Genomic DNA, 26210 nt, shown 5'->3' with positions numbered 1-26210 from the left:
TTAAGACCCTGGATCTCGACCCCACCCTGGGCATCTGGGTCCTGGACTTTCTGACGGGCCGTCCTCAGGTGGTGAGGGTAGGAAACAACATCTCCACCCCACTGATCCTCAAAACTGGGGCCCCACAAGGGTGCGTTCTCAGCTCACTCCTGTACTCTCTGTTCACCCATGACCGCGTGGCCATGCACACCTCCAACTTAATCATCAAGTTTGCAGACAACACTACAGTGTTAGGCTTGATTACCAACAACGAAGAGATGGCCTACAGGGAGGAGGTGAGGGCCCTCGGAAAATAAGCTCACACTCAACATCAACAAAACAAAGGAGACTTCAGGAAACAGCAGAGGAAGCACCCCCCTATCCAAATCGACAGGACAGTAGTGGAGAAGGTGGAAAGTTTTAAGTTCCTTGGCGTACACATCACGGACAAACTGAAATGGTCCACCCACACAGACAGCGTGGTGAAGAAGGCCTCAGGATGCTGAAGAAATTTGGCTTGTCACCAAAAACACTCACAAACTTTTACAGATGCACAATCGAGAGCATGCTGTCTAGCTGTATCACCGCCTGGTACGGCAACTGCTCCACCCACAACCGTAAGGCTCTCCAGAGGGTAGTGAGGTCTGCACAAAGCATCACCGGGGGCAAACTCCAGGACACCTACAACACCCGATGTCACAGGAAGGCCATAAAGATCATCAAGGACAACAACCACCCAAGCCACTGCCTGTTCACCCCGCTATCATCCAGAAGGCGAGGTCAGTACAGGTGCATCAAAGCTGGGACCGAGTGACTGAAAAACAGTTTCTATCTCAAGGCCATCAGACTGTTAAACAGCTATCACTAACATTGAGTGTCAACATACTGACTCAAATCTCTAGCCACATTAATAATTCAAAATTGGATGTAATAAATGTATCACTAGTCACTTTAGACAATGCAACTTTATATAATGTTTACATACACTACATTACTCATCTCATATGTATATACTGTACTCTTATACCATCTACTGCATCTTGCCTATGCTGTTCGGCCATCGCTCATCCATATATTTATATGTACATATTCTTAATCATTCCTTTACACTTGTGTGTATAAGATAGTTGTTGGGAAATTGTTAGATTAGATTAGATATTACTGCACGGTCGGAACTAGAAGCACAAGCATTTCACTACACTCGCATTAACATCTGCTAACCATGTGTATGTGACCAATAAAATTTGATTTAATTTGAAATTTGATTTGACTCAAATGTAAAGACAAGAAGATATTCATACAGTTGAAGTCGGAAATTTACATACACTTTAGCCAAATACATTTCAACTCAGTTTTCACATATTCCTGACATTTAATTCTAGTAAAAATACCCTGTCTTAGGTCAGTTAGGATCACCACTTTATTTTAAGAATGTGAAATGTCAGAATAATAGTAGAGAGTGATTTATTTCAGGTTTTATTTCTTTCATCACATTCCCAGTGGGTCAGAAGTTTACCTACACTCAATTCGTATTTGGTAGCATTGCCTTTTAATTGTTTAACTTGGGTCAAACATTTCAGGTAGCCTTCCACAAGCTTCTCACAATAAGTTGGGTGAATTTTGGCCCATTCCTGCTGAAAGAACTGGTGTAACTGAGTCAGGTTTGTAGGCCTCTTTGCTCACGCACACATTTTCAGTTCTGCCAACAAATTTTCTATAGGATTGAGGTCAGGGCTTTGTGATGGCCACTCCAATACCTTCACTTTGTTGTTTCTTAAGCCATTTTGCCAAAATTTTGGAAGTATGCTTGGGGTCATTGTCCATTTGGTAGACCCATTCGTAACCAAGCTTTAACTTCCTGACTGATGTCTTGAGATGTTGCTTTAATATATCCACATAATTTTCCTGCATCATGATGCCATCTATTTTGTGAAGTGCACCAGTCCCTCCTGCAGCAAAGCACCCCCACAACATGATGCTCCCACCCCAGTGCTTCACGGTTGGGATGGTATTCTTCGGCTTGCAAGCCTCCCCCTTTTTCCTCCAAACATAATGATGGTCATTATGCCCAAACAGTTCTATTTTTGTTTCATCAGACCAGAGGATATTTCTCCAAAAAGTACGATCTTTGTCCCCATGTGCAGATGCAAACCATAGTCTGGATTTTTTAGGGCGATTTTGGAGCAGTGGCTTCTTCCTTGCTGAGTGGCCTTTTAGGTTACATTGATATAGGACTCGTTTTACTGTGGATATAGATACTTTTGTTCCTGTTTCCTCCAGCATCTTCATAAGGTCCTTTGCTGTTGTTCTGGGATTGATTCGCACCTTTCGCAACAAAGTATGTTCATTTCTAGGAGACAGAACGTGTCTCCTTCCTGAGCGGTATGACGGCTGCGTGGTCCCATGGTGTTTATACTTGCGTACTATTGTTTGTACAGATGAACATGGTACCTTCAGGCGTTTGGAAATTGATCCTAAGGATGAACCAGACTTGTGGAGATAAACAAATATTTTTCTGAGGTCTTGGCTGATTTCTTTTGTTTTTCCCATGATGTCAAGCAAAGAGGCACTGAGTTTGAAGGTAGGCCTGGAAATACATCCAGAGGTAAACCTCCAATTGACTCAAATTATGTCAATTAGCCTTTCAGAAGCCTCTAAAGCCATGACATAATTTTCTGGAATTTTCCAAGCTGTTTAAATGCATAGTCAACTTTGTGTATGTAAACTTCTGAGTCACTGGAATTGTGATACAGTGAATTATAAGTGAAATAATCTGTCTGTAAAAAATTGTTACTTGTGTCATGCACAAAGTAGATGTCCTAACCAACTTGCCAAAACTATAGTTTGTTAACAAGAATTTTGTGCAGTCGTTTAAAAACGAGTTTTAATGACTCCAACCTAAGTGTAAGTAAACTTCCGACTTCAACTGTAGTTACAGTAACCTCAAAATGTGGCCATGGATGTGTTACATATTTTAAGGTTGAATAAATACAATATATTAGTTTGTAAGATATTGATAAGATAAGATAATGTACGGCTATTTACTGTATTGCAAAAGTTTTATCATCGACTCATGTCACGCCCTGAGAGAGCCTTTTTATGTCTCTATTTTGGTTTGGTCAGGGTGTGATTTGGGTGGGTATTCTATGTTTTGTTTTCTATGTTTCTTTATTTCTATGTTTTGGCAGGGTATGGTTCTCAATCAGGGATAGCTGTCTATCTTTGTCTTTGATTCGGAATCATACTTAGGTAGCCCTTTTCCCCTCCTTTCAGTGTAGGTAGTTGACTTGTGTTAGTGGCACTTAGCCCTCGTAAGCTTCACGATTGTGGTTTGTTTCGTTGGTGACATTTTGTATAAATAAAAGGAAAATGTACTCTCACCACGCTGCACTTTGGTCTACTTCTTTCGACGGCTGTGACAACTCAACTAAATATCAACATTTGGAGGTGATGCATCTTTTGTGTCACTTAATTAGTCTGTCTAAAATCCCAATTTGCCTACAAATGAATAATGAATATGTTGGATTCACATCTCCATCTGAACCAAAAATCTAAGTTACAGAATAGGACTAAATCAAATCAAACTTTAAATAGTGCATTTAAGGTTGTTGATTTAGTCCTATTATTTCACTTAGATTTTTGGTTGAGATGGAGACGTGAATCCAACATATCAATGATTAATTTGCAGACAAACTGGAATTAAAGACGATTTAAGTCAATGGCACAGATGGAACTATCCAAGCAGAAGATCTCCTTCAAATGTTGACATTCGGTTGCGTTGACAATCAAACACAATTCAATATTCAGTTTGTCTACAAATTAATAATCGATATGTTGTATTCACGTCTCCATCTCAACCAAACATCTAAGTTGAATATGGAATTGAATTTACATTTACATTTACATTTAAGTCATTTAGCAGACGCTCTTATCCAGAGCGACTTACAAATTGGTGCATTCACCTTATGACATCCAGTGGAGCAGCCACTTTACAATAGTGCATCTAAATATTTTAAGGGGGGTGAGAAGGATTACTTTATCCTATCCTAGGTATTCCTTAAAGAGGTGGGGTTTCAGGTGTCTCCGGAAGGTGGTGATTGACTCCGCTGTCCTGGCGTCGTGAGGGAGTTTGTTCCACCATTGGGGGGCCAGAGCAGCGAACAGTTTTGACTGGGCTGAGCGGGAACTGTACTTCCTCAGTGGTAGGGTGGCGAGCAGGCCAGAGGTGGATGAACGCAGTGCCCTTGTTTGGGTGTAGGGCCTGATCAGAGCCTGGAGGTACTGAGGTGCCGTTCCCCTCACAGCTCCGTAGGCAAGCACCATGGTCTTGTAGCGGATGCGAGCTTCAACTGGAAGCCAGTGGAGAGAGCGGAGGAGCGGGGTGACGTGAGAGAACTTGGGAAGGTTGAACACCAGACGGGCTGCGGCGTTCTGGATGAGTTGTAGGGGTTTAATGGCACAGGCAGGGAGCCCAGCCAACAGCGAGTTGCAGTAATCCAGACGGGAGATGACAAGTGCCTGGATTAGGACCTGCGCCGCTTCCTGTGTGAGGCAGGGTCGTACTCTGCGGATGTTGTAGAGCATGAACCTACAGGAACGGGCCACCGCCTTGATGTTAGTTGAGAACGACAGGGTGTTGTCCAGGATCACGCCAAGGTTCTTAGCGCTCTGGGAGGAGGACACAGTGGAGTTGTCAACCGTGATGGCGAGATCATGGAACGGGCAGTCCTTCCCCGGGAGGAAGAGCAGCTCCGTCTTGCCGAGGTTCAGCTTGAGGTGGTGATCCGTCATCCACACTGATATGTCTGCCAGACATGCAGAGATGCGATTCGCCACCTGGTCATCAGATCAAATCGAACTTTAAATGTATATTCCAGATAGCTATTTTGAACTATATTACTGTAGCCTTGGTAAACTACACTTCTTCCTAAATGTAATCTGTCACTGGCTTCCTCAGTCATACCTGTACAAGTGGGTGAGAGCACAAAGAGAGAGAGACAGAGCACAAAGCAGCAGGAGATACATTGCAGCTTCAGATTCAGACAGGAAGGTGAGTTTGAAACAGGCTGCTGTCTCAGGACATGTAAAAGTGCAGCTTCATAAAACAAAGGCACACTTGATGATAGCAGCATGGCTCTGGAACTGGCACGAAAGATATACTGTATACTACCCCACCTAAAAGCCTGCATCAATGACTACTGTTCTGTCACTGGCCCACTACGGTACAGCTCATATCTGTGTCTGCTATGTTAGGCAATAAGAGAGTCAGAGTAGAGTGAGGAGGATGAAAGAGGCCAATGATCAGATTGTCTCATGGGAGATCAACCACCTGCCACATTTTCTAAATCTGTGGGCGGCAACTCAATAAAAATGTATAATTTTTAACCAAAAAATTATTGGTTAGTGTTTATGGCTTTGAGTCTGAAATTTAATAGGTAAACATTGTATTTACTATATTGCCCTAAAAACACCACTCAAATGTATCATTCCTCTCTTACTATGTTTTCTACAAACCTTCCAGAAGCCATGAGTAATGTTAAACCTTGCTGAAGTTTTTGAATTCTGTTTCCTGTGTTTTGTATCATATCGTACAACAGCTGATGAAATGAACACTGTAAAAGTGTGAAAAAAATGTGATCAGTGTTATTTCCTGCTAATTTGTGGCTAAAAATACAATCTACATACAGTAGTGGTGTGTGGGTAAAATCACTGGGGAATGATGTGGCTGTCCATGGTTCTGATTTCTGTGTGTGTGCGTTGGTGTTCGTGCAAGTAGAAAAACATGTTGACTCACTACTTGTAGAGGAATGCCAATGCCATCCTCTAATGTTGATCCTCTAAACGTCACTTTGTCATACAGTACACACTTTTATGTTTTTGTTGTCCTACGCTACCTGGCTAAAATGCTTGATCACTAGCCTAACTTCCATTCATGGGCAACATTAGCTAGTTAACATTAGCATTATACATCTAATTACATATTGAACAACCATCCTCTCAGGCCAGGGGCACAACAATGTATGAATTAATGGTTGGATCAGAATCACTGTTATAATCATTGGCCAGTAGGGAGAATTAAGTAAAACCACAAGTCCAAATCCCTATCTCCATCCATGGCTAATTTAGGAAAGGGACATTTTTAGCTTGCTGGCTAGCTAGCCACCGAAGGACAACAACACAACAAGATGCAACAATTCAAGTTTTTCTGTCAATTACATAATGCTTTCATTTGGATTGGATAGGAGTGACACCAAATCCAAGCTGGCATCCCTTGAAACTTTTTTGGGTGCGCCAGGACCATTCACAGTTGAGCTCGCTCAGTTTAGCTCCAAATTGATTGGCAAATTTTGTATACTTTGTCAAGGGCGACTAGATACTCACTGGCTTCCCTTGCCTTCAATGCTATGGGCGTCAACAATGTCATACTCGTTTAGACAGACGGCATCTCTACACGTAGAGAGACAGAGGGATGCTGTTTCGCTCGCTCGGATGCTTTCTCCTGTGAGTTACATTCAGCCTCTTCCGAATTTAAGGAAAATTATGAAAAACAGGGAGACAAAATATAAATTTTTCAAAAATTATTTTTTTAGCATTTTTTGGGGGGGGGAAGCCTGGCTTCTCTTTGTATCCATGAATACATGCCACAAATAATAATAATAGACCAATAACAAATAGAGTTCCACCTCTCTGACAATAATAGCTCGTTTTCAGGCTACATATTTCTCCTATTAGGCCTCTCCGCTCGAGTGGATTGATACACACCAGAAAGGAACAGGAGAAGCGAGAGGGATAAAATGGGCCCAAAACCTGTCTTCTCCAGCAGGTGGCGATTTTTATTTTTTTTGTTCACCAAGCGAGGAGTTTTTGTTAGGTCATTGAGAGTGTCGAATTTGATAAACAAAAAATGTAATGGCGTATTTGCTACATATGGCTGATTTGATCGAATATAAGTTTCGTAATGATTAGGTTGTTACGAGTGTACTGATATAAGTAGGACACGTGACATACCGGCAACTTTGAGAGAAAAAACACTTTATATCAGAGTTGCGCCTGGTCGTTACTCGTTACCACAGCCACAAAGTCATAAAACCCGCCTACAATTTATCTTCTAAATATGTGATTTTAAACCTTGCTTGAGAAATTATTTTTTTTAAAGCTTTTTTTGACAATTTTAGTGGAAAACAATTACAGTAAGGTACTTAAGTGTTACCAAGAGAATTTGGTATTGATAACTTTTTTTTAACACACACATACAGCTCCATATGTTCTGTAAAATGTAGGAAAATACGGCTAAGCCCGTAGACAGTTAAACTGGCAGACTGTATTGTCTTGTGGTATAGTTAGCGCTCGGGAAAACGTAGTACAACATAAGGAAAGTACCAAAACAGCTTGATTTAAAGTGCATTCGGAAAGTATTCTAAAATTGATAAAATTGCTTTTTGAATGCCAAGAGTGTGCAAATATGTTTCAAGGAAAGGGTGGCTACTTCGAAGAATCTCAAATATAAAATATATGTTGACGCTTTTTTGGTTACTACATCATTTCATATGTGTTATTTCACAGTTTTGATATCTTCACTTTTATTCTACAATGTGAAAACATAACATAAAGAAAAACCCTTGAATGAGTAGGTGTGTCCAATCTTTTGACTGGCACTCTAACTGTATACATATCTGCCAACATTTCTAGAAACCTGTTTTCGCTTTGTCGTTATGGAATATTGTGTGTAGATTGATGAGGACATGTTTTTATTTAATACATTTTAGAATAAAGCTGTAACGTAGCAAAATGTAGAAGTCAAGGGGTCTGAATACTTTCCGAATGCACTTTAAATCAAGCTGTTTTGGTACTTTCCTTATGTTGTACTACGTTTTCCCGAGCGCTAACTATACCACAAGACAATACAGTCCGTAATAAAATTTGGAAAAAGTCAATGGGTCTGAATACTTTCCGAATGCACTGTAGGGAAGGGGCATGCAAGCAGATGAGGAAATGTGGCTAGAATGGAAGAAATTATAGTGAACACCTGCATAAGGGCGAAGGTAAACCAGGGAGAAGACTCACTATCCTCCCTGTGCCTATAATAAAAAAACACAACCCTCCCCAAAGCATTGTTTGGGTTGTGACAATTCTACCATTTTTTGGCAAGTTATCGCTCTACAATTCTGTTAATTCTACCAGGGACAAGTGTTCAACATCTCTGTAATAATCTGAGATGCGCATTGCAATTGTAGCCTAATAAAGACGACCTGGAACGCAACCATGGGATTTGGCGCATCGATAGAAGAACAGCTCTCATTGGTAGAAGTGACATTGTTTTACCCAATCAGAGTGGTTGTTTTGCAAGAGTCATAGTGTCCACCAGGAAGTGAAAAGGTTTACAATCTTTGATTTTGTAAAAAAAAATAGGTATACCAGTTTGTTTTGGATTATGACTAACACGTCATAACCCGAGCATACATCGTTGTTGATTTGCCCTTCTCAACATGTATAGCGGACTTTTACCGAAAGGTCTGACCGATGCAGAAATGAGTTCAGATGATGAAGACGACCAAGATGTTGCAAATCAAGAAATAGCCGCAGCTAACGTTCAACGTCCTGCAGTTGGACTTTCGCGTGGTCTTAAGCAAAATTGTGTTACACTTGGAGACACAAGTTATTCTTGTATCCAGCCCTTCATAGAAAATGACCTGTGTTTGGACTCCTTACCCGGGATTTCCGATGAGAATTGGCAAGAATGTGAAGTGTTGCACCACCTTTCAAAAGCAAGTAAAATGTGGATAGGCTACTCATTTGAAAAGCTACATTGTATGTTTTAAAGTGACTAAAGACACTAACGTGATATACACATCACGCAAACATAATTTATTAACGGTTAAAAATGAGGATTTTCATGATTTGGGTTAAATGCTTTTGTTATTGCTAATTGTGAACGGTTGCACTTCATGTTCTTTAGAAATTTAAAGAGCAACAGAAGAAAAAATGTGAGATCAACACAATGAAGCTCTCCCAAAAAAGACAGCAGAGAAAAGGACCATATAAGAAAGGTGAATTGCACTTTTTAACACATACCCACAATAGCCACTGAAGATAAAGATCAATGAGATCTTTGCTCTGGTCAGATGTAAGCCTAACCTACTTGACCTATCTATCACAGAAATAATGGAAAAGGGAAAACCAGAGCAGAGGGGTCATCCTGTGTCCAAGTGTCTCATGATCCTTGTTTTTTAAAGTGCCTATTCACTGACTTTCATTTGTCCTTGTTCAATTCTGATTCTGATTATAATTTAGTTAATAGTCTTCTAGCTATAAAGGTTGAACTGGAATGGATCCACGGGAAACATAATTAAATTATATACAATTCCATCAAAAGTCACTGAAAAAAAAATAGTCAACCAGTCTACCCCTTTTCATTGTTTTTGAAGGGATATAACCACAGTGCCGTTTATATTTCTGAGGTCATGAGTCATGACACAATACAACAAAGGGTGATTTTTGGAGTTTACTTGACAGTTCACAGGGAACCAAGATTAATCTCTTTGTGTTTCACGTCACTAAACAGATGAAAAATCAGCAACTAAGAACATGGTATCAAACAATGAAAGGTAATGTAGGCTATATCTATTTTTGAAAATGTAATTGTATTACATACAGTTGAATTCGTAAGTTTACATACACTTAGGTTGGAGTCATTAAAACTAATTTTTCAACCACTCCACAAATGCCTTGTTAACAAACTATAGTTTTGGCAAGTCGGTTAGGACATCTACTTTGTGCATGACACAAGTAATTTTTCCAACAATTGTTTACAGACATATTATTTCACTTAATTCACTGTATCACAATTCCAGTGGAAAGTTTACATACACTAAATTGACTGTGCCTTTAAGCAGCTTGGAAAATTCTAGAAAATAATGTCATGGCTTAGAAGCTTCTGATAGGCTAATTGACATCATTTGAGGTGAACCTATGGATGTATTTCAAGGCCTACCTTCAAACTCAGTGCCTCTTTGCTTGACATCATGGGAAAATCATAAGAAATCAGTGAAGACCACAGTTGTGATCCTAACTGACCTAAAACAGGGAATTTTTTACTAGGATTAAATGTCAGGAATTGTTAAACTGAGTTTAAATGTATTTGGCTCAGGTGTTTGTAAACTTCTGACTTCAACTGTAGCTCTACAATAGACTCTTCAATGCTGAGTCCCAGTACTTCACCCACTACAGCTCGCATACTTTCGTCCATGGATTTTAGAATTGTGGAAACTCGCTCTAGTCCATGCTTAGGCTACACCAATCCTATGCTTTTTAATCCATGACGGTAGGTGTTCAAGTGCAGACTTCTGAAAAAGGGTGGTGAATCGGGACATAGCCTTGTTGGTGTAGGCCTACCTAATAGCCTATTTTACTAGGGCTTTCTAAAAATTGGATGGGTACTTATCACCCATGTATATTCTAAACATATGCTGTAGTCTTGTACTGAACCGATAATGAACATGAACACTTTTTTTTTTCTCAGCAGAGAACCTCAAGCGGAGCATGAAAGGCATTGGGATGGGCTTACGCAGTACTTTGGCATCAATGATAGATTTCAACCCCCTGCCTGTAGCAAGCCTGCTCCCAAGGTAACAAAGATGTCTGCCACATTACTCGCCTGCCTGTCTGTGATTAATGCCGTCAAGTTATGGTAAAAGCATCGAACGTGTTCTGTCTTTCCATATCCATGCCTGTGTAACTTCTCATTGTTTTATCAAATATGACAGGTGGATTAAGAGGTTTTTAGACTCAAATCTGACGTTGAGTAAAATATAAAAGATAGTGTTAAATGTAATGATGAGATTACCTTAATCTTGGCATTGGGATGATTCTCCACTGTCCTTTTAGGTTGAGATTAATGTAAGATGTAGATTTGCTCTAGAGAGAAGTGTATGTACTGAATGTCTGTACAAAGACCTGACAGCTCCTGCACACCTTGTTACTGTTTGTGGAAAGCTCCGTATACAACAATAACATAGCCTTTCACACTTTGAGTAGCCTAATTGTCAGACCCATGAATCTAGCCTACAGGGGCATGGATCTAGCCTGCAGAGCGCTAGCTTAGGCTATATTTTTGGGAAATGATGTATGGAAAATGGAATCACAGACAGTCACCTGCTTTTGTTTTTGTGTGTCTCAGCCCTGCATCTATGTGCAGGAAAGTGCTGGCGAATAGCTGTAGTGTGTGTGTCATAAGATAAGCAACTCTTGGAAAATGAGTTTATTTCTAAATGGATTCAAGTAAGAAATTAAGTTATGTACTTGATAAGTCTGATGTAATAGAACAAGAAAGAGACACATATTTTTATATGTAAATTGCCATGTAAGCAAAGTGGTTGCAAATATAATAATGGTGTATAAGATGGGGAATTTGTCCTAATTCAATTGGAAGTTCTAGTAATGCTTATTTGGAGTGTTATTTGAATGCACTATCTCAAAGTACCATAAAATTGCATTTTTGCTGCGTTTTTTTTTCTCATTCTCAAAAGAGGCCTACTTTGAATGGATAAGATATAATTAACAAGAAGCTGAATTAAACAGAACTTGTCAAGTCAACATAACGAGAAGGTCTTGCTCCTCCATGTTCAAACATTCTCATTAGTGATCAATGTCATTTAGACATTCATATTACATTAACAAATGTTAAGTCAATTACACATATTTTCTTTGGGACATGCACATTCAGTCTATAATTCAGTTCACATTGCCAGCAAAAAGGCTACTGTAAAGTTGTGGTGGTAGTAGAAGTTTGTATATATGTAGTTATTACTACCATCTTTCATTTCATTATTAGGTTTTTCCAAATTCATTTGAGGGATGAGTGTGCGTCCATAAACAACTTGAGTCTTTATATATATGTTTATATATGCCATTTAGCAGACACTTTTATCCACAGGAACTTGCAGTCATGCGTGCATACATTTTATATATATGTGGGCCCAGGAATCAAACCCACAATCCTGGCGTTGCAATCGCCATGCTCTACCAACTGAACCACACAGGGCCATGAGTCCTTTAATAATTTTTATGAAGATGCTTCAGAGCAGGCTCCGCTAATATAGAAGTATAACATCTTGCCTGTCATGTGCCCTGTGAAAGATTTTTGGAGAAATGCTCTTTACTGTACTACTTCGGATAGTCTCCTTTTTTAGGGAACCACCCTGCCATCAGTGACCAGGGGCATCTTTGCCCTCTCCCCTGCCCCAGTCTGTAATGGAAATGTGTAATTAAAGAGTCACATTTATGTTTGGTGGTAACCCCCCCCCAAAAAAAGATTTCCCTTCTAATATCTAATCAAAAAGGTTTTCATTTGTGAAGGAAAATCTACATATTTGTATTAATAGCAATCCTATAAAAAATAAGGCCCGGGGGAAGTTACTCTTAGATTCCCCCCCCCCCTTTCTATTTCTAAAATCACAAAATGTTCCCCTTCTCTCCAGTCCAGCCTAGAAAAGAGCATAGAGAGCGCCATCGCTGAAGGGGACTTTGGGAAGGCGGAGGAGATGAGCGACAGACTCGCCACTCGAGAGGTACGTTGCACTGATAAGAGATCTTTGGGGCGCTCCCGCTGTGACAAATCAAACTAATGGATCCGTGGCCATTTCTTCCTGCAAAGACATAGGGGAACAAAAACACACACAGGCACACTTGATTGAGAAGTCCTGCAGCCCTTTTCCATTGAGTTAATGGAAATCCCTCCCCCTTAGTTTTGAAGTGTGGCAGTGTCTAAAGGACTTTTGGCTCTGCTTTTTAATGAAGGGGTACATTGCCTTCAAGCCAAGTTTTAAAACATTCTCAAGGTGCAAGTTTCATACCTTTGAAGTGCACACGTCCCTAAATGCAATGCCTGCAGTTTTGAAACCACTCGTCTCGGCAGGCATCATGGATCAAGCGGTTTGAAGCTAATTTAGTAGAGAATGTAGCCCACGCACCCATAATTGCAGTTAAAAAGACACAGCTACTACTTTTCATAGTTGGGGATTACAGTATGTTCAATTGTCACAACTAGAGGTGAGAGATGTGATGCTCTTATAGAAGCAGTGATATTCATGCATCTGTACAGCATACACACTTAAGTCTGTCAGCCATGTACCTAAACCTTAATTCAGATAAACACTTGAATTTCAACAAAGGTTAGGCAATGCACGCAAAATCGTCATACTCTATCAAACATTAAAACCTAGTTCTCTATTAAAAATGTTGATGAGGGACACACAGGGTAAGTGATTTGATTTTACTTGCCAGCAGACTGATGTTGAAGGCTGATTCTTGTACCCAGCATAAAACAGACAATAAAACACAATAATGCAAATGGACAAAAAAAAGGTTAGAGAAATTAAAATTAAAAACTTGCTTTGTGGCTGACAAAGTGGCACCTGTAGTTCCAGAAAGCCTCTTAGAGTACTAGTGGATTTGGGCAGACTTAGCTGAGGTTCTTTGCCTCTCTGTCACCTCCCTTGTAGCTTGCCAGGAACATGAAGGATGGGCTTGACAGCAGTCTGGCAGCCATAGCTCACTATGTATCTGTGTTTACCTCATGCTCAGAACAGTGAATTGACTGAAGTTTTCAAGAAATTCTCACATACAACAAAATTGGTGAGTAAGAAACTGCATTCATTGTTCTGTAATGCCTGGTAACATTTAGCCCAATATCAGCCTGTCTGTAAAATTGTCTAAATGACAATGAGAGCTAATGACAAGTGACCTACAAATTCCACCGACTTCTTGTAAATAGATAGGAAAATACAGCAGCATACAGTACCATGAATGAGTAGGAAATAGACATTTCACCATTTAGTCTACTGTAGTATATTGACCATGTTGCACAGAAGGGGATACTGATGTGTTACTGCTGCAATATCCCTTTTCAAATATGTTTTCCTCCGTCTCTTTAGTGGATGTTGTACCAAATATACTGTATACTCTACGGTAGAGGGTAAACTCGAGAGAAGTGTAGTTTGCTACAGATGGCTCAAGTGGTGGCTGCTGGCAGCGTCAAGGTTGCGGCTTCATTTCCTAGATAAATAATAGCATGTGGCATATTAAACATGCTCTGGGGAAATGTGCGTAGAAGTGGAGCGTTTCATACCCACGTCTAATTCTTCCCGAGTTCAACCTCATTGCACTTTGCAAATGATGATTGAGACACTAGTGTTGACTCTGGACAGTCCTATGGTGACAAACATTTAGTGGATCAATATTCCCAACTGTGGTCAGAATACATTTCAAGGTTATTATTGAAGAGTCTCATTTGATACTGTATGTAATGGCTTATTTGTTTAATTTGTTTACAGTCATAACACTTGAGACATTTATTATGGCAGGCTTTTTAGTGGAGGAATAGTACCATGTTTTTGTAATGGAAAGAACGGAAAAGGATTTAGACAGCTGTGAATTACTAAAGAGGGCTGTGTCTGTCCCCCAAGGCATTGATTGTAAAGAAACACAGTTCACAGTGTACCAGGTTGTCACAGTATTTCAATTCTCAATCTACCAGCATTGCTTTTTGAACCAAAGTGAAATGTCTGACGATGTTCCTCCAATAAAGGAATTGTTTGTTTCTGCTGTGTTTTGAGCTCGCGACAATCAATTCATTATTTTTTTGTTGACTTTGAATCTGAATATTAAAACAATTTGGTAAAACCCTTTTTTTTTTAAGGCTTCTTAGAAATTCTCTGATACATGTGCTTTCATCTGTTCGAGTTCTAAAATACACTGCTAGAATATTACAGGTTGCTTTGAGATTGTCTCCATTAAACTATATATTTAAATATTCTCAAGTCTGAAATTCTTTGTTTCAAATACTTTTTAAAGCTCGGTTCTTCTTAAAAGTTCAAGTTAAGTATTAAGTCCACCAAAATATGACACAAAGCAATCACATTTCTTCTTCGGTATCTGTTCATATTATTAACTGGTACCTTACTGAGGCAGTGTTGTTTCGAAGGAAGCTCTTTCGTTTTCATCCCTAATACCTTTACATTTTAGAAAACCATTGTTTGCAGATAGGGTTGGCAATGTTTCTTCTTTTCTCACGTGCAGTTTGGTTTGTTGATCTTTTGCAGAGCCGTACTTTTCTTGTTGTTTCTCAAAGGCTGGCTTAGAAGTCCCAAAATACTAGGAATAGCTTCTGGCCCCTAAAGTACTTCTTAATATTAGTTCAGTAGATTGAGTGGTGCAAGTCTTCCAATTAGGGCACTTGCGACGCCATCCTTTGATTATTGAACATTATTTTACACAGCTGTAAGTTGCATATGGAGTAATTAATTTCCTTAATTAGCATAATATTAAGTGCTATATATAACTCGCTCACCCTCTGTCAGGAGAGTTGATAGGATCCGGCAGCTCATATTTAAAAGATGGATTCCAGAAAGCATTCCTGAAAAATGAAACAAAGAAGACTGTAGTCAGTTAAAACGTATATCCAATCATACAGAAACTGTTATAAGCATTCATAACAGCTCATAGCTTCTTATAACTGCCTACACAAGTGCATAAATGCCCATTATTCATTCATAATACATTATGAATGAGTTTAACAGCTAGCCTTATGTAAAATAGCTAAGCACAACTTAATCCAACAGTGATTGTAATTCACTGTCTCTTCAGCGGACTTCCATCCTGCAACAATTAGGCACATCCCTCTCCTCTACAAACCGAGCAATAAGCTCCCTTTTTTAAATATTTTGTTTTTTACTCTGAGGCAGTACTTTTTATATAATAAGTGAAAATAATACAAGACAAAAGACTGTCACACCGTGTTAGTGCTTCCAGTTTCCCCTTAGCAGTGATCACAGCTATTAGCGTACATTACCACTTCAAAACAGAAACTCTATATTCTGACACAATAGGGGGGTGTCATGTCCTTTTCATGAGTTCCAGAAGCTAAAGAATATGGAAATGATGGAAAGAAACACCTGCATGGTTCATCATAAATACTTGGCTAACCACTGGTAGTCTAAAGTACAGAACCCAGAGAAATTACACTCTTCAACACACCATAGATAGATGGTTAGGAGTGACATTTCTGAACACAGAAAGACTAGCCAAATTATCCACAGGTGCTGCTCGTGGCAATAAGTAGCAAATTAAGTCACCTGACGTTAGATCATTTTATGACTGAGATATAGGCCTAGAGACATGCAAATGGTGGTTGCTTGAAGGCCCAGATATATTGTGTCCACAGGCTGACTTGCATCTTTACTTCTCATACCACTCAAAATGATATTATTATGAACCTAATTTCTTCTACCATTTCAATGAAGCCAGAGATACAGTACCAGTCAAAAGTTTGGACACACCTACTCATTCCAGTTTTTTATTTATTTGAATTTTGACTATTTCCTAGATTGTAGAATAATAGTGAAGATATCAAAACTCTGAAATAACACATGGAATCATGTAGTAACCAAAATAGTGTTAAACAAATAAAAATATATTTTAGATTTTAAATTCTTCAAAGTAGCCACCTGCCTTGTTGACAGCTTGGCACACTCTTCGCATTCTCTTAACCAGCTTCATGAGGATTGCTTTTCCAGCCGTCTTGAAGGAGTTCCCACATATGCTAAGCACTTTGTTGGCTGCTTTTCCTTCACTCTGCGGTCCAATTCATCCCAAACCATCTCAATTGGAGGCCAGGTCATCTGATGCAGCACTCCATCATTCTCCTTGGTCAAATAGCCCTTACACAGCCTGGAGGTGTGTTTTGGGTCATTGTCCTGTTGAAAAGCAAATGATAGTCCCACTAAGTGCAAACGAGATGGAATGGTGTATCGCTGCAGAATGCTGTGGTAGCTATGCTGGTTAAGTGTGCCTTGAATTCTAAATAAATCACACAGTGTCACCATCAAAGCACTATCACACCACCACCTCCGTGTTTCACGGTGGGAAGCACACATGTGGAGATCTGTTCACCTACTTTGTGTTCACAAAGACACAACGGTTGAAACCAAAAGTCTCCAATTTGGAATCATCAGACCAAAGGACTGATTTCCACCGGTCTAATGTCCATTGCTTGTGTTTCTTGGCCCAAGCAAGTCTCTTCTTATTATTGGTGTCCTTCAGTAGTGGTTTCTTAGCAGCAATTCGACCATGAAGGCCTGATTCACGTAGTCTCCTCTGAACAGTTGATGTGTCTGTTACTTGACCTCTGTGAAGTATTTTTTGGGGGCTGCAATCTGAGGTGCAGTTAACTCTAATGAACTTGTACTCTGCAGCAGAGGTACAGTGGGGCAAAAAAGCATTTAGTCAGCCACCAATTGTGCTAGTTCTCCCACTTAAAAAGATGAGAGGCCTGTAAATTTCATCATAAGTACACTTCAACTATGACAGACAAAATGAGGGGGAAAAATCCAGAAAATCACATAAGATTTTTAATGAATTTATTTGTAAATTATGGTGGAAAATAAGTATTTGGTCACCTACAAACAAGCAAGATTTCTCTCTCACAGACCTGTAACTTCTTTAAGAGGCTCCTCTGTCCTCCACTCGTTACCTGTAATGGCACCTGTTTGAACTTGTTATCAGTATAAAATACACCTGTCCACAACTTCAAACAGTCACACTCCAAACTCCACTATGGCCAAGACCAAAGAGCTTTCAAAGGACACCAGAAACAAAATTGTAGACCTGCACCAGGCTGGGAAGACTGCATCTGCAATAGGTAAGCAGGTTGGTTTGAATAAATCAACTGTGGGAGCAATTATTAGGAAATGGAAGACCTATACCAGACCACTGATAATCTCCCTCGATCTGGGGCTACATGCAAGATCTCAACCCGTGGCGTCAAAATGATCGCAAGAACGGTGAGCAAAAATCCCAGAACCACACGGGGGGACCTAGTGAATGACCTGCAGAGAGCTGGGACCAAAGTAACAAAGCCTACCATCAGTAACACACTACGCCGCCAGTGACTCAAATCCTGCAGTGCCAGACGTGTCTCCCTGCTTAAGCCAGTACATGTCCAGGCCCGTCTGAAGTTTGCTAGAGAGCATTTGGATGATCCAGAAGAAGATTGGGAGAATGTCATATGGTCAGATGAAACCAAAATATAACTTTTTGGTAAAAACAACTCGTTGTGTTTGGAGGACAAAGAATGCTGAGTTGCATCCAAAGAACACCATACCTACTGTGAAGCATGGGGGTGGAAACATTATGCTTTGGGGCTGTTTTTCTGCAAAGGGACCAAAACGACTGATCCGTTTAAAGGAACGAATGAATGGGTCCATGTATCGTGAGATTTTGAGTGAAAACCTCCTTCCATCAGCAAGGGCATTGAAGATGAAACGTGGCTGGGTCTTTCAGCATGACAATGATCCCAAACACACCGCCTGGGCAATGAAGGAGTGGCTTCGTAAGAAGCATTTCAAGGTCCTGGAGTGGCCTAGCCAGTCTCCAGATCTCAACCTTATTGAAAATCTTTGGAGGGAGTTGAAAGTCCGTGTTGCCCAGCAACAGCCCCAAAACATCACTGCTCTAGAGGAGATCTGCATGGAGGAATGGACCAAAATATCAGCAACCGTGTGTGAAAATCTTGTGAAGACTTACAGAAAACATTTGACCTCTGTCATTGCCAACATAGGGTATATAACAAAGTATTGAGAAACTTTTGTTATTTCCACCATAATTTGCAAATAAATTCATTAAAAATCCTACAATGTGATTTTTCTGGATTTTTTTCTTCTCATTTTGTCTGTCATAGTTGAAGTGTACCTATGATTAAAATTACAGGCCTCTCATCTTTAAGTGGGAGAACTTGCACAATTGGTGGCTGACTAAATACTTTTTTGCCCCACTGTAACTCTGGGTCTTCCTCTCCAGTTTCATCATAGCGCTTGATGGTTTTTGCGACTGCACTTGAAGAAACTTCTTGTTTCTTACACTTTCTTGAAATGTTTGATATTGACTGACCTTCATGTCTTAAGGTAATGATGGACTATCGTTTCTCATTGCTTATTTGAGCTCTTCTTGCCATAATATGGACTTGGTGTTTTACCAAATAGGGCTGTCTTCTGTATACCACCCCTACCTTGTTGCAACACAACTGATTGGCTCAAACGCATTAAGAAGGAAAGAAATCCCACAAATGAACTTTTAATAAGGCACTCCTGTTAATTGGAGTGCATTCCAGGTGACTACCTCATGATGCTGGTTGAGAAAATGCCAAGAGTGTGCCAAGCTGTCATCAAGGCTACTTTGAAGAATCTCAAATATACACTTCTACAATGTAGAAAATAGTTTTAAAAAATAAAGAAAAACCCTGGAATGAGTAGGTTTGTCAACTTTTTACTGGTACTGTATATTAGGAAAGAAACCCATACCACCATGGCATGCATTGCTTTGGTAACCACTGTTTTAAGTACTGTAAAGCAAAGGTGGCACAACGTGGCTATTTAGGTGAGAAGAGGAGCTGAACTAAGACTATTTCATGTTATTTTGATGTTCTCTTTTCAGTACCTTTCCCTGTAATGCCACATGTTTTAATGAGCATTGCTTTTGTGCAAAACACTCGTTATCAGATTTAAGCTGTGCCCGCCCCACATCAGAAAATGAGGCTCTCTTCCTCTCTCTTGCAAGGCCCCCGGGCGACTGAGAAACAGTTAAGGAAAGTCTCTTCTTCGTTCCTTTTTCCTTCAGCATAAGCAATTCATCACAGAATGAACTCTTATTGTATGTATCTCTGGATGACTCGCATGCCATTTCTGCTCATTAATTTTGAAATGGATTTTGTGAAATGGGTACTAAGCTTTTATCAAATGCTTGGGAATCTCATTTAGATTATTGTATTTCATTAATTACTTGATAGGCAAAGCATACTTTTCAATGTAGATTTTTTTTTTGTGCTGTTTAATTAATTAGCATGTTTTCTCTTTTAATTAAAGCCATTTTTTTTATTAAAGCCCACAGCAAAACACATATATAATTTGTTTGTAATTAGGCCTTAATTGGTGGTAGTGGAAGCTTAGCACCCTTAGTTTCTTTTTTCATGATTGCCATTTTATTGCCAGTCAGTCATTAATTAAACTGTTTTTCTAATTAGCTTATAAAACTGTTGATGGCACATTATTGTAAGTATGAGTTCAAAGCTTGCTAATAAGCCTTCCCTACTCAGAAGAGGCAAGATAATGGAATATGCACAAAGCGGGCAAACTTTCAGACTCTTTTTCAGTCCCTAAAGATGACAGTATCTAGCATCAGATTATTAGGGAACAGAAAAATAGAGACATGCTTTATACCACTGGCAGTTCGGCAATATCTTCCCAGGAGTGGCTCTCTTTTTGCATGTCATGTAATGCTGTTTGTCAAATTGGCAGCAAGATGACATAAACCTCTTACACGACTGCCCCCTGAATGACAATAATGCTCATCTTTATTGAGAGAATATGGCAATGCATCCTGAATAAAAAAAATTATAAGGGGAGGATATACAGCTCATGGCTTTGATTAGATAAGCAGTCAAATGGTCTCACCAGACAACCAATGCCAGTAATGCTTTGATGTACTTAGATGTTTTTTAACAGCTACAGAATAAGGACTATTCGTCATCACAAAAAATAGGACTGAAATTCCGTATTGACCACGGTTCGCCCACGTCCCAGGAACCGGTTCCAGCGACTGCCAACAACACCTTAGCTGTTACACCAAGAGATCTAAAACCTCTTGATGAGGTGTTGGATTAAAGTCGCGTCACTACCCCTCTTCTTCCCCATCTCAAGTTCCTAATGCCTGGGCACACCTTCGATGGCCTCACGGTAGCGCCCATCACACTTCTGACACAAATTCGCAAATTAGGTGGTAGCCCTGACCGTGACTCAAACGTGGGTCATTGGCTTGTCAATCCAACTCCTCGTAGCCTTTATGCCAAGATAAACTCAGGACCTCTTGATGAGGTAGCTACTCACTACAATATATTGCATACAGTGTTTTCAACTTACATATTGAACACTTTGACATACTTGATTACATTGTATGTTTATTCATACTGTAATTATTGTTTAACATGTTCTCACCTGAGATTTTGACTCACCACCTCTTGGTTCACGGCAGTCCAATCTTCCTGCTACGTGTTATAAACGTCCCTGGGACAAACCGGGAACCAGACAACTGCCAGGGTCCATGACACAATGTCGCAATAACGTTCAGGGGACCATTGGACAAACCGGGAACTATTATAAACATCCCGGAGAGAGTTTCCCTTGGGACCATCACACAACATCCTAAGGAGTAGTAAAAATTAAAGTCCTGCGAATGTCCTGACATGGTCCTCTGTGACGTCCTGGGAACTTACAGGGAACTAGACCAAGGTCCCCTCAGAGAACATTCCTTTGGGACCATCACGCAATGTTCGAATGTTTTTAGAAAGTCCAGTGGGATAATAATCGCTTCGTAACCATTGAGGGACCTAATGGGAACATTGCCGCATGTCTCCAGGACGTCCCCAGTTTGCTTGGCTTCACTCAAATCATTGTCAAGACTTGTTCTTATCAACATAGTAATTTCTTTGTTTAACTTGCACCGATAGGACAACCAATAATTGGAAATAGATTAAATGGCATCAAAGCAATTTAGTGGACAGACTGCCTTATGCTTCATTGTCGCAGTAATGCTTTTACATGGCATAAACAAGGTCAAGTTGTAGTATAGCAATCTGACTTTTCAGACTAGAAACCCATTTTCCTTTTTTCCCTCCCTACCTCGATTCTTCGAAATTAGACTGAAATTACATATGAGCTGCCTAATCTGATATTTATTCCATTCTTATATAGCCCTGCTTTCCAAAGTTGACTAAGGCCACATTATTTAGGCATTAAGGTAGTGTGATAAGGGAATTAGGCTGGTCATTAATCGTTTACACGTCAAATGCAGCGGAGCAGCTCGGGGTGGTGATTTAGCGAGGCAAAGCCACATAGCCCCTGTTAATCCACCTCTCACATGTTTTAATTGGAAGAGGCTTCCCAGGATAGGACATTTTATGAATGGGTTTAAGGACATTTCTTCCTTAAAGCCATCATTTATTTCATATTGTTAATACCAGCCTGAACACTTTATTAATATAGAGAAGCATTTACGTTAAGTTGAATCTTCTCTCCCTACCATTGTCTTTTGAAGCTGCTGTTGTTTTTGTAATGTGTATCTTGGAATATCCAAGGATTCTGAGAAATGCACCGAGTTATCAGTAAATCATTGTGATGACTATGAACTTATGTTGGTGAACTGGTTGAAATACCTGCAGGATCCCCAATGTCTTGAATACTTTGGAAGGGATTCTATTTGTCACTGACAGAAGCCACATCCATGCTGTCTATGCAGTAGGCTGTGCCGTAGCATAGAAGTCAACTCAAAGGGGACTTTGATCGATAACTTGCATTGTGTCAATACAATGGACATGCCTTATCACGGCCTTATCTTTAACATGGCCTGTGCTGAAGTGATCTATAGTATAGCGAGGCCACATATTTGGGATTCCACTTGAATCTCTATGACAACCCAAACATGAGTGACAACAGAAAGTGGTACTATTGATTTAACTTTCCTAGTGGTTCTAAGCTACTGCAGCAGTGGCAGTATAATGCAGCAAAAAATGTGCCGCCTGCAAACCTTCCAAAGGTCACAGTATTAATCCTTTGGATAAACCTTGTGTTAAACAGAGGCTATGCTCACGACAGAATTGAAAGAAAAGAGAATGGTTTTGGGGAAAATAATTGAAGGTATCGGACACTAAATCTTCATTTTAACATTGGTCTTACGGAAACATGGAATAGGCTTGTATGACTGCCTTAAACAAAGAACGGATGAGGTTTTTGTGTCAAATAGGCCCATTTCTTTTCTAGCTTTGTATTTTTATTCTGGCAGCAAATGTTTTCATTTCTGCTGGCTTGTGATTTGAAAGGATTTGGCACTAAGACACACACAAGGGGAGGGGGAGAAAAAATCCTGAAAAGTGGATCAAAAAAGTAAATGAAAAATAATGTCATATTACAGAAAATATGAGAGGCTAATTTGTGCCGACTTTTTGCTAATTTTGTTCTCGCCACAGAAAGAGGAGCCGTCACCTGCTCGGCGCCACAGCGCTGACAGTGCCAGTGATCCATGAAATAAGCTGCCGCTGGCTTTGTTCAGATAAGAATGAACAAATCTGCACAATGTACTGCTCTCGGAATCTCATTTTCATACTTGCATGCAGGCTAAAAGAAATAAGCTGTTTGCAGGCTTGATTAATCAGACATTTGAGGGCTTTTTTTGTCTCTTTGATCTGTTCTGTCGCCTAGGTAACTTGGTTGACATTAATGTTGAGCCTCAGTAAAGACAATCAGGGATGTAGACTGCATTGCAAAAAAAAAAAAATGTAAAGACCTTTACCTCTTTAACTGCTCAGCGGCTGCAAGAGAAAGAGAAGAGGGGGGAGGGGTTTTTAATTATGTCAAAGTGTCAATGTGTCAGTGTCTTTTTTTGGGGGGGGTTCTAGACATTTTGAATTTCAAATGCTCCCCACAGGAGAGCAGGTTAATGTGGGTAATCCTTGTGTTACAAAAAATATACATATCTGGTTGTAAAGCTCAAGGAGCCATTTAGCATTTTCCAATTTCATTATATTTTCTCTCAAAACAGATGCCTTTTACCCAACGACTTTATTTTTGGCAAATGTGTGAACGCAGGAGAATTGTCAACAATTGAATAAACCTTCATATTTATGATCCCAGCCTGTGCCACATCCAAGCAAAAGCATTTAGCACCACTACACCTACACCACTTAAACATGGTGCTCAAAACGCCCTGGTATTATCTGCTGGCAAATCTACTCTCAACATGAGAATGATCACCCATTGTATCTTTCCCTTTCTCCAGAGTTCTGCCTAGAAAACATGATTTTATAGGCCTTTAAAACCTATAAAAATTTGCAAGGAATTAGAAAACTGTCATAGTATGTTAGCTTCAGGTTATGCAGACGCTTTTACAAATCTTCCAAGTGACTGTATAGATGAATGCCTCGAGGGCCCAGCCGGAGCCCAGTACTTGCAGCCAGCTGAAACCCTTATCTTAAATCCAAGCAAAGTACCATTAATCTTTTTGAAAGACCTTTATGGCTTTTAATGTATCCCAAATTAGAACATTTTACACCCTTGGTTCCTGAAATATGGTGATAAAAAGCCTTTAGAGTTAAATGTTTCTTGCACTGTCCTGCTTAATCCCAACATTTAGTCTTTCTAATAAAGTTTATCCCACTTAATTATAATTATTTAAAAAAATTGACTAGCGTGTTTTTGTTGTTGAGAAATTGTGGCACACTCCTTTTTTTTTTGACTTTTTTTTTTTTCCTGATTGTACTCTATGAATGTTAGAAATAATTACCTAAAGGTTTGGAGATTTGTTCCAAGTGTGGAGTGACTGGATGTAGCCTTTTGTTTCCTGTGCTTCTGTGTGACTGGGGTTATTGGGATTATTCTGCTCAACAATACATGCACTTCCTCACTGATATTTGAACAAAATGTTTTTGCCACTTGCAGTCATGGTCATTCCTTTAACTTCTGATTTAAAGATCTGCACGTTTCAAATAAAATGTTGCCTTTTACTGTACATTCAAACGATTAAATATTACGATAGTCATGGTAAATGGTTGACTGTCTTATTTTCGATTACTGTTAAGCAGTTGAATGTGTGTTTTTACTATGTTTTTTTTCTTCACCAACCCACAATCTAGGTGCCGTCATTGCATCATGGTCAGAGTGAGACAAAACGGGAACCGGAGGCACTCATGAGAAGCCACCCTGACATATCAGTTGGAAGAGCTCTGCTTGCCAGAGAGACTGATTTACATCATCTAATGGGTCTTCTCTTTCAATAGTTGGCTGTGAAAATCGCGCAAGCCACCGATTGCCGTGACTTTGTGCAAAGCAAACAGGAAGTGGAGGCTTCGCGGGCAGCCCAGAAAAGGAAGAAACACATCGCTTGGGGGTTTGTCTTTTTACTCTCCTCCCCACAATTATCTCCCTAATTTACATTAAATCGCAGTTTGTTAGCGACATTTGTTATGCATATTTGGCTAGCTTGCCAGATTCTTTCTTACTTATTTCATGCACAGGTATAAATACATGCTAGGGTTTGACTATACAGAGAAAGTGTGTACTGTAGGCATCACTTAACATTAGACGGGCACTTTTGAACTGTCACAGTGGATGTCATGGTAAGAATATGTGTATAATGTGTTATGCTAATGTCTATGAACAAGCTCTCAAGAACATGGAAATATGTTTCATTCAGATTCATTTTTGTCGTTATAATTTAACTTAATTTAAGTTTTGCTAAATCGGTATTTTAACATCGATTCAGGTTTGAAGCCAAGCAAAGATGGGAAACCAAAAGCAACATGGGCTATATGTGACTTTGTCTTCACTGAAGAGAAAGAAAATGAAGATTTGTGTATTTTCTCAGTTAATTTAATGATGTTTGTGTTAACATTTTTGCTTATGCATATTATGTTTTCTTCACGTTTGTACCATCATGTTTGTGAATTTGTCAAGATACTGTACACAACTAACAATAAAACATCTAATCTGTAAAAAAAAAAAGGATTTTATGGAATGTTCAAATAAATTCTGAGCACTCCATGGTGGCAGCTTTATGTGCTGTTTTCATTTCTCTGATTATTTTCTTTTAGCATTTCGGGGATTTTTTTCCCTTCAAATTAAATCCGGTGTACATTACTGGATGATGCGTTTATTCGTTGCTGTAAAGTGGGTTAATCATGAAGGTGCTCCTTTCTTCTGAGGAGGCAGAGAAAGAAAAGATTAGGTTCCTAATGCAATCTACAGGATAATGTGCGATAGGATTTGCCAGTTCAAAATGAAATTTGGCTGCTGTAAACTGTTGTGAGCAGTCGTAAACTGTGTGAACAGAGGGACATGAAACAGAGGCTTTGCTGTTGGCCTTCACCCATGCTGAGAGAGATGTCATTGTTCCTCCGCTTAAACAAGAAGCACAGGATATTTCTAAGGAGCCTACTCTATAGCTGTAAAGAGTATGAGCGGTGATTACGTTGTTGTTTATTCCGAAGATTTGATGCTCCTCTTTACAGTTTCTTTGCACTATGATCTTATTTTGCTCTGCAACGACCTCCTCTCCAACTGGTCCGTCCCAAATGCTTCCCCCAATGCAGATTGAGATTAATTATTGTAATTTCAAATTGCATGCGGAAAAAGTGC

The 26210-nt window shown here is 39.7% G+C and overlaps 1 protein-coding gene across 3 annotated transcripts; it reads left to right on the top strand.

The window, feature by feature from the left end:
* Positions 1-8318: 8318 nt before the first annotated feature.
* On the top strand, positions 8319-25614 carry LOC115113383 (protein FAM204A-like). 3 transcript variants are annotated; one of them, XM_029640952.2, is made up of 7 exons: positions 8320-8744; positions 8936-9026; positions 9542-9584; positions 10502-10604; positions 12456-12545; positions 24854-24963; positions 25339-25614. In XM_029640952.2, exons 1-7 carry the CDS (start codon positions 8466-8468, stop codon positions 25388-25390), a joined length of 768 nt encoding a protein of 255 aa, XP_029496812.1. In that variant the 5' UTR covers positions 8320-8465; the 3' UTR covers positions 25391-25614. The 3 variants fall into 3 exon arrangements, with proteins under 3 accessions (XP_064868945.1, XP_029496812.1, XP_029496811.1); XM_029640951.2 differs by having other exon boundaries at positions 10499-10604; XM_065012873.1 differs by lacking the exon at positions 25339-25614 and having other exon boundaries at positions 8319-8744; positions 10499-10604; positions 24710-24946.
* Positions 25615-26210: the final 596 nt, after the last annotated feature.

Source organism: Oncorhynchus nerka, linkage group LG28 (genome assembly GCF_034236695.1).
Source record: "Oncorhynchus nerka isolate Pitt River linkage group LG28, Oner_Uvic_2.0, whole genome shotgun sequence".
NCBI classification, from domain to species: domain Eukaryota; kingdom Metazoa; phylum Chordata; class Actinopteri; order Salmoniformes; family Salmonidae; genus Oncorhynchus; species Oncorhynchus nerka.
The sequence above is the reverse complement of the archived record's forward strand: the minus strand, read 5'-3'. Positions and strand labels throughout refer to the sequence as shown.

Bases quoted from the DNA above. Each gene is read 5' to 3' on its own strand.
- LOC115113383 (XM_029640951.2), top strand. From the start codon at position 8,466: ATGTATAGCGGACTTTTACCGAAAGGTCTGACCGATGCAGAAATGAGT. The intron at 9,585-10,498 runs GTAATGTAGGCT...TTTTTTTCTCAG, and splicing joins ATGGTATCAAACAATGAAAG to CAGAGAACCTCAAGCGGAGC. The intron at 10,605-12,455 runs GTAACAAAGATG...CCTTCTCTCCAG, and splicing joins GTAGCAAGCCTGCTCCCAAG to TCCAGCCTAGAAAAGAGCAT.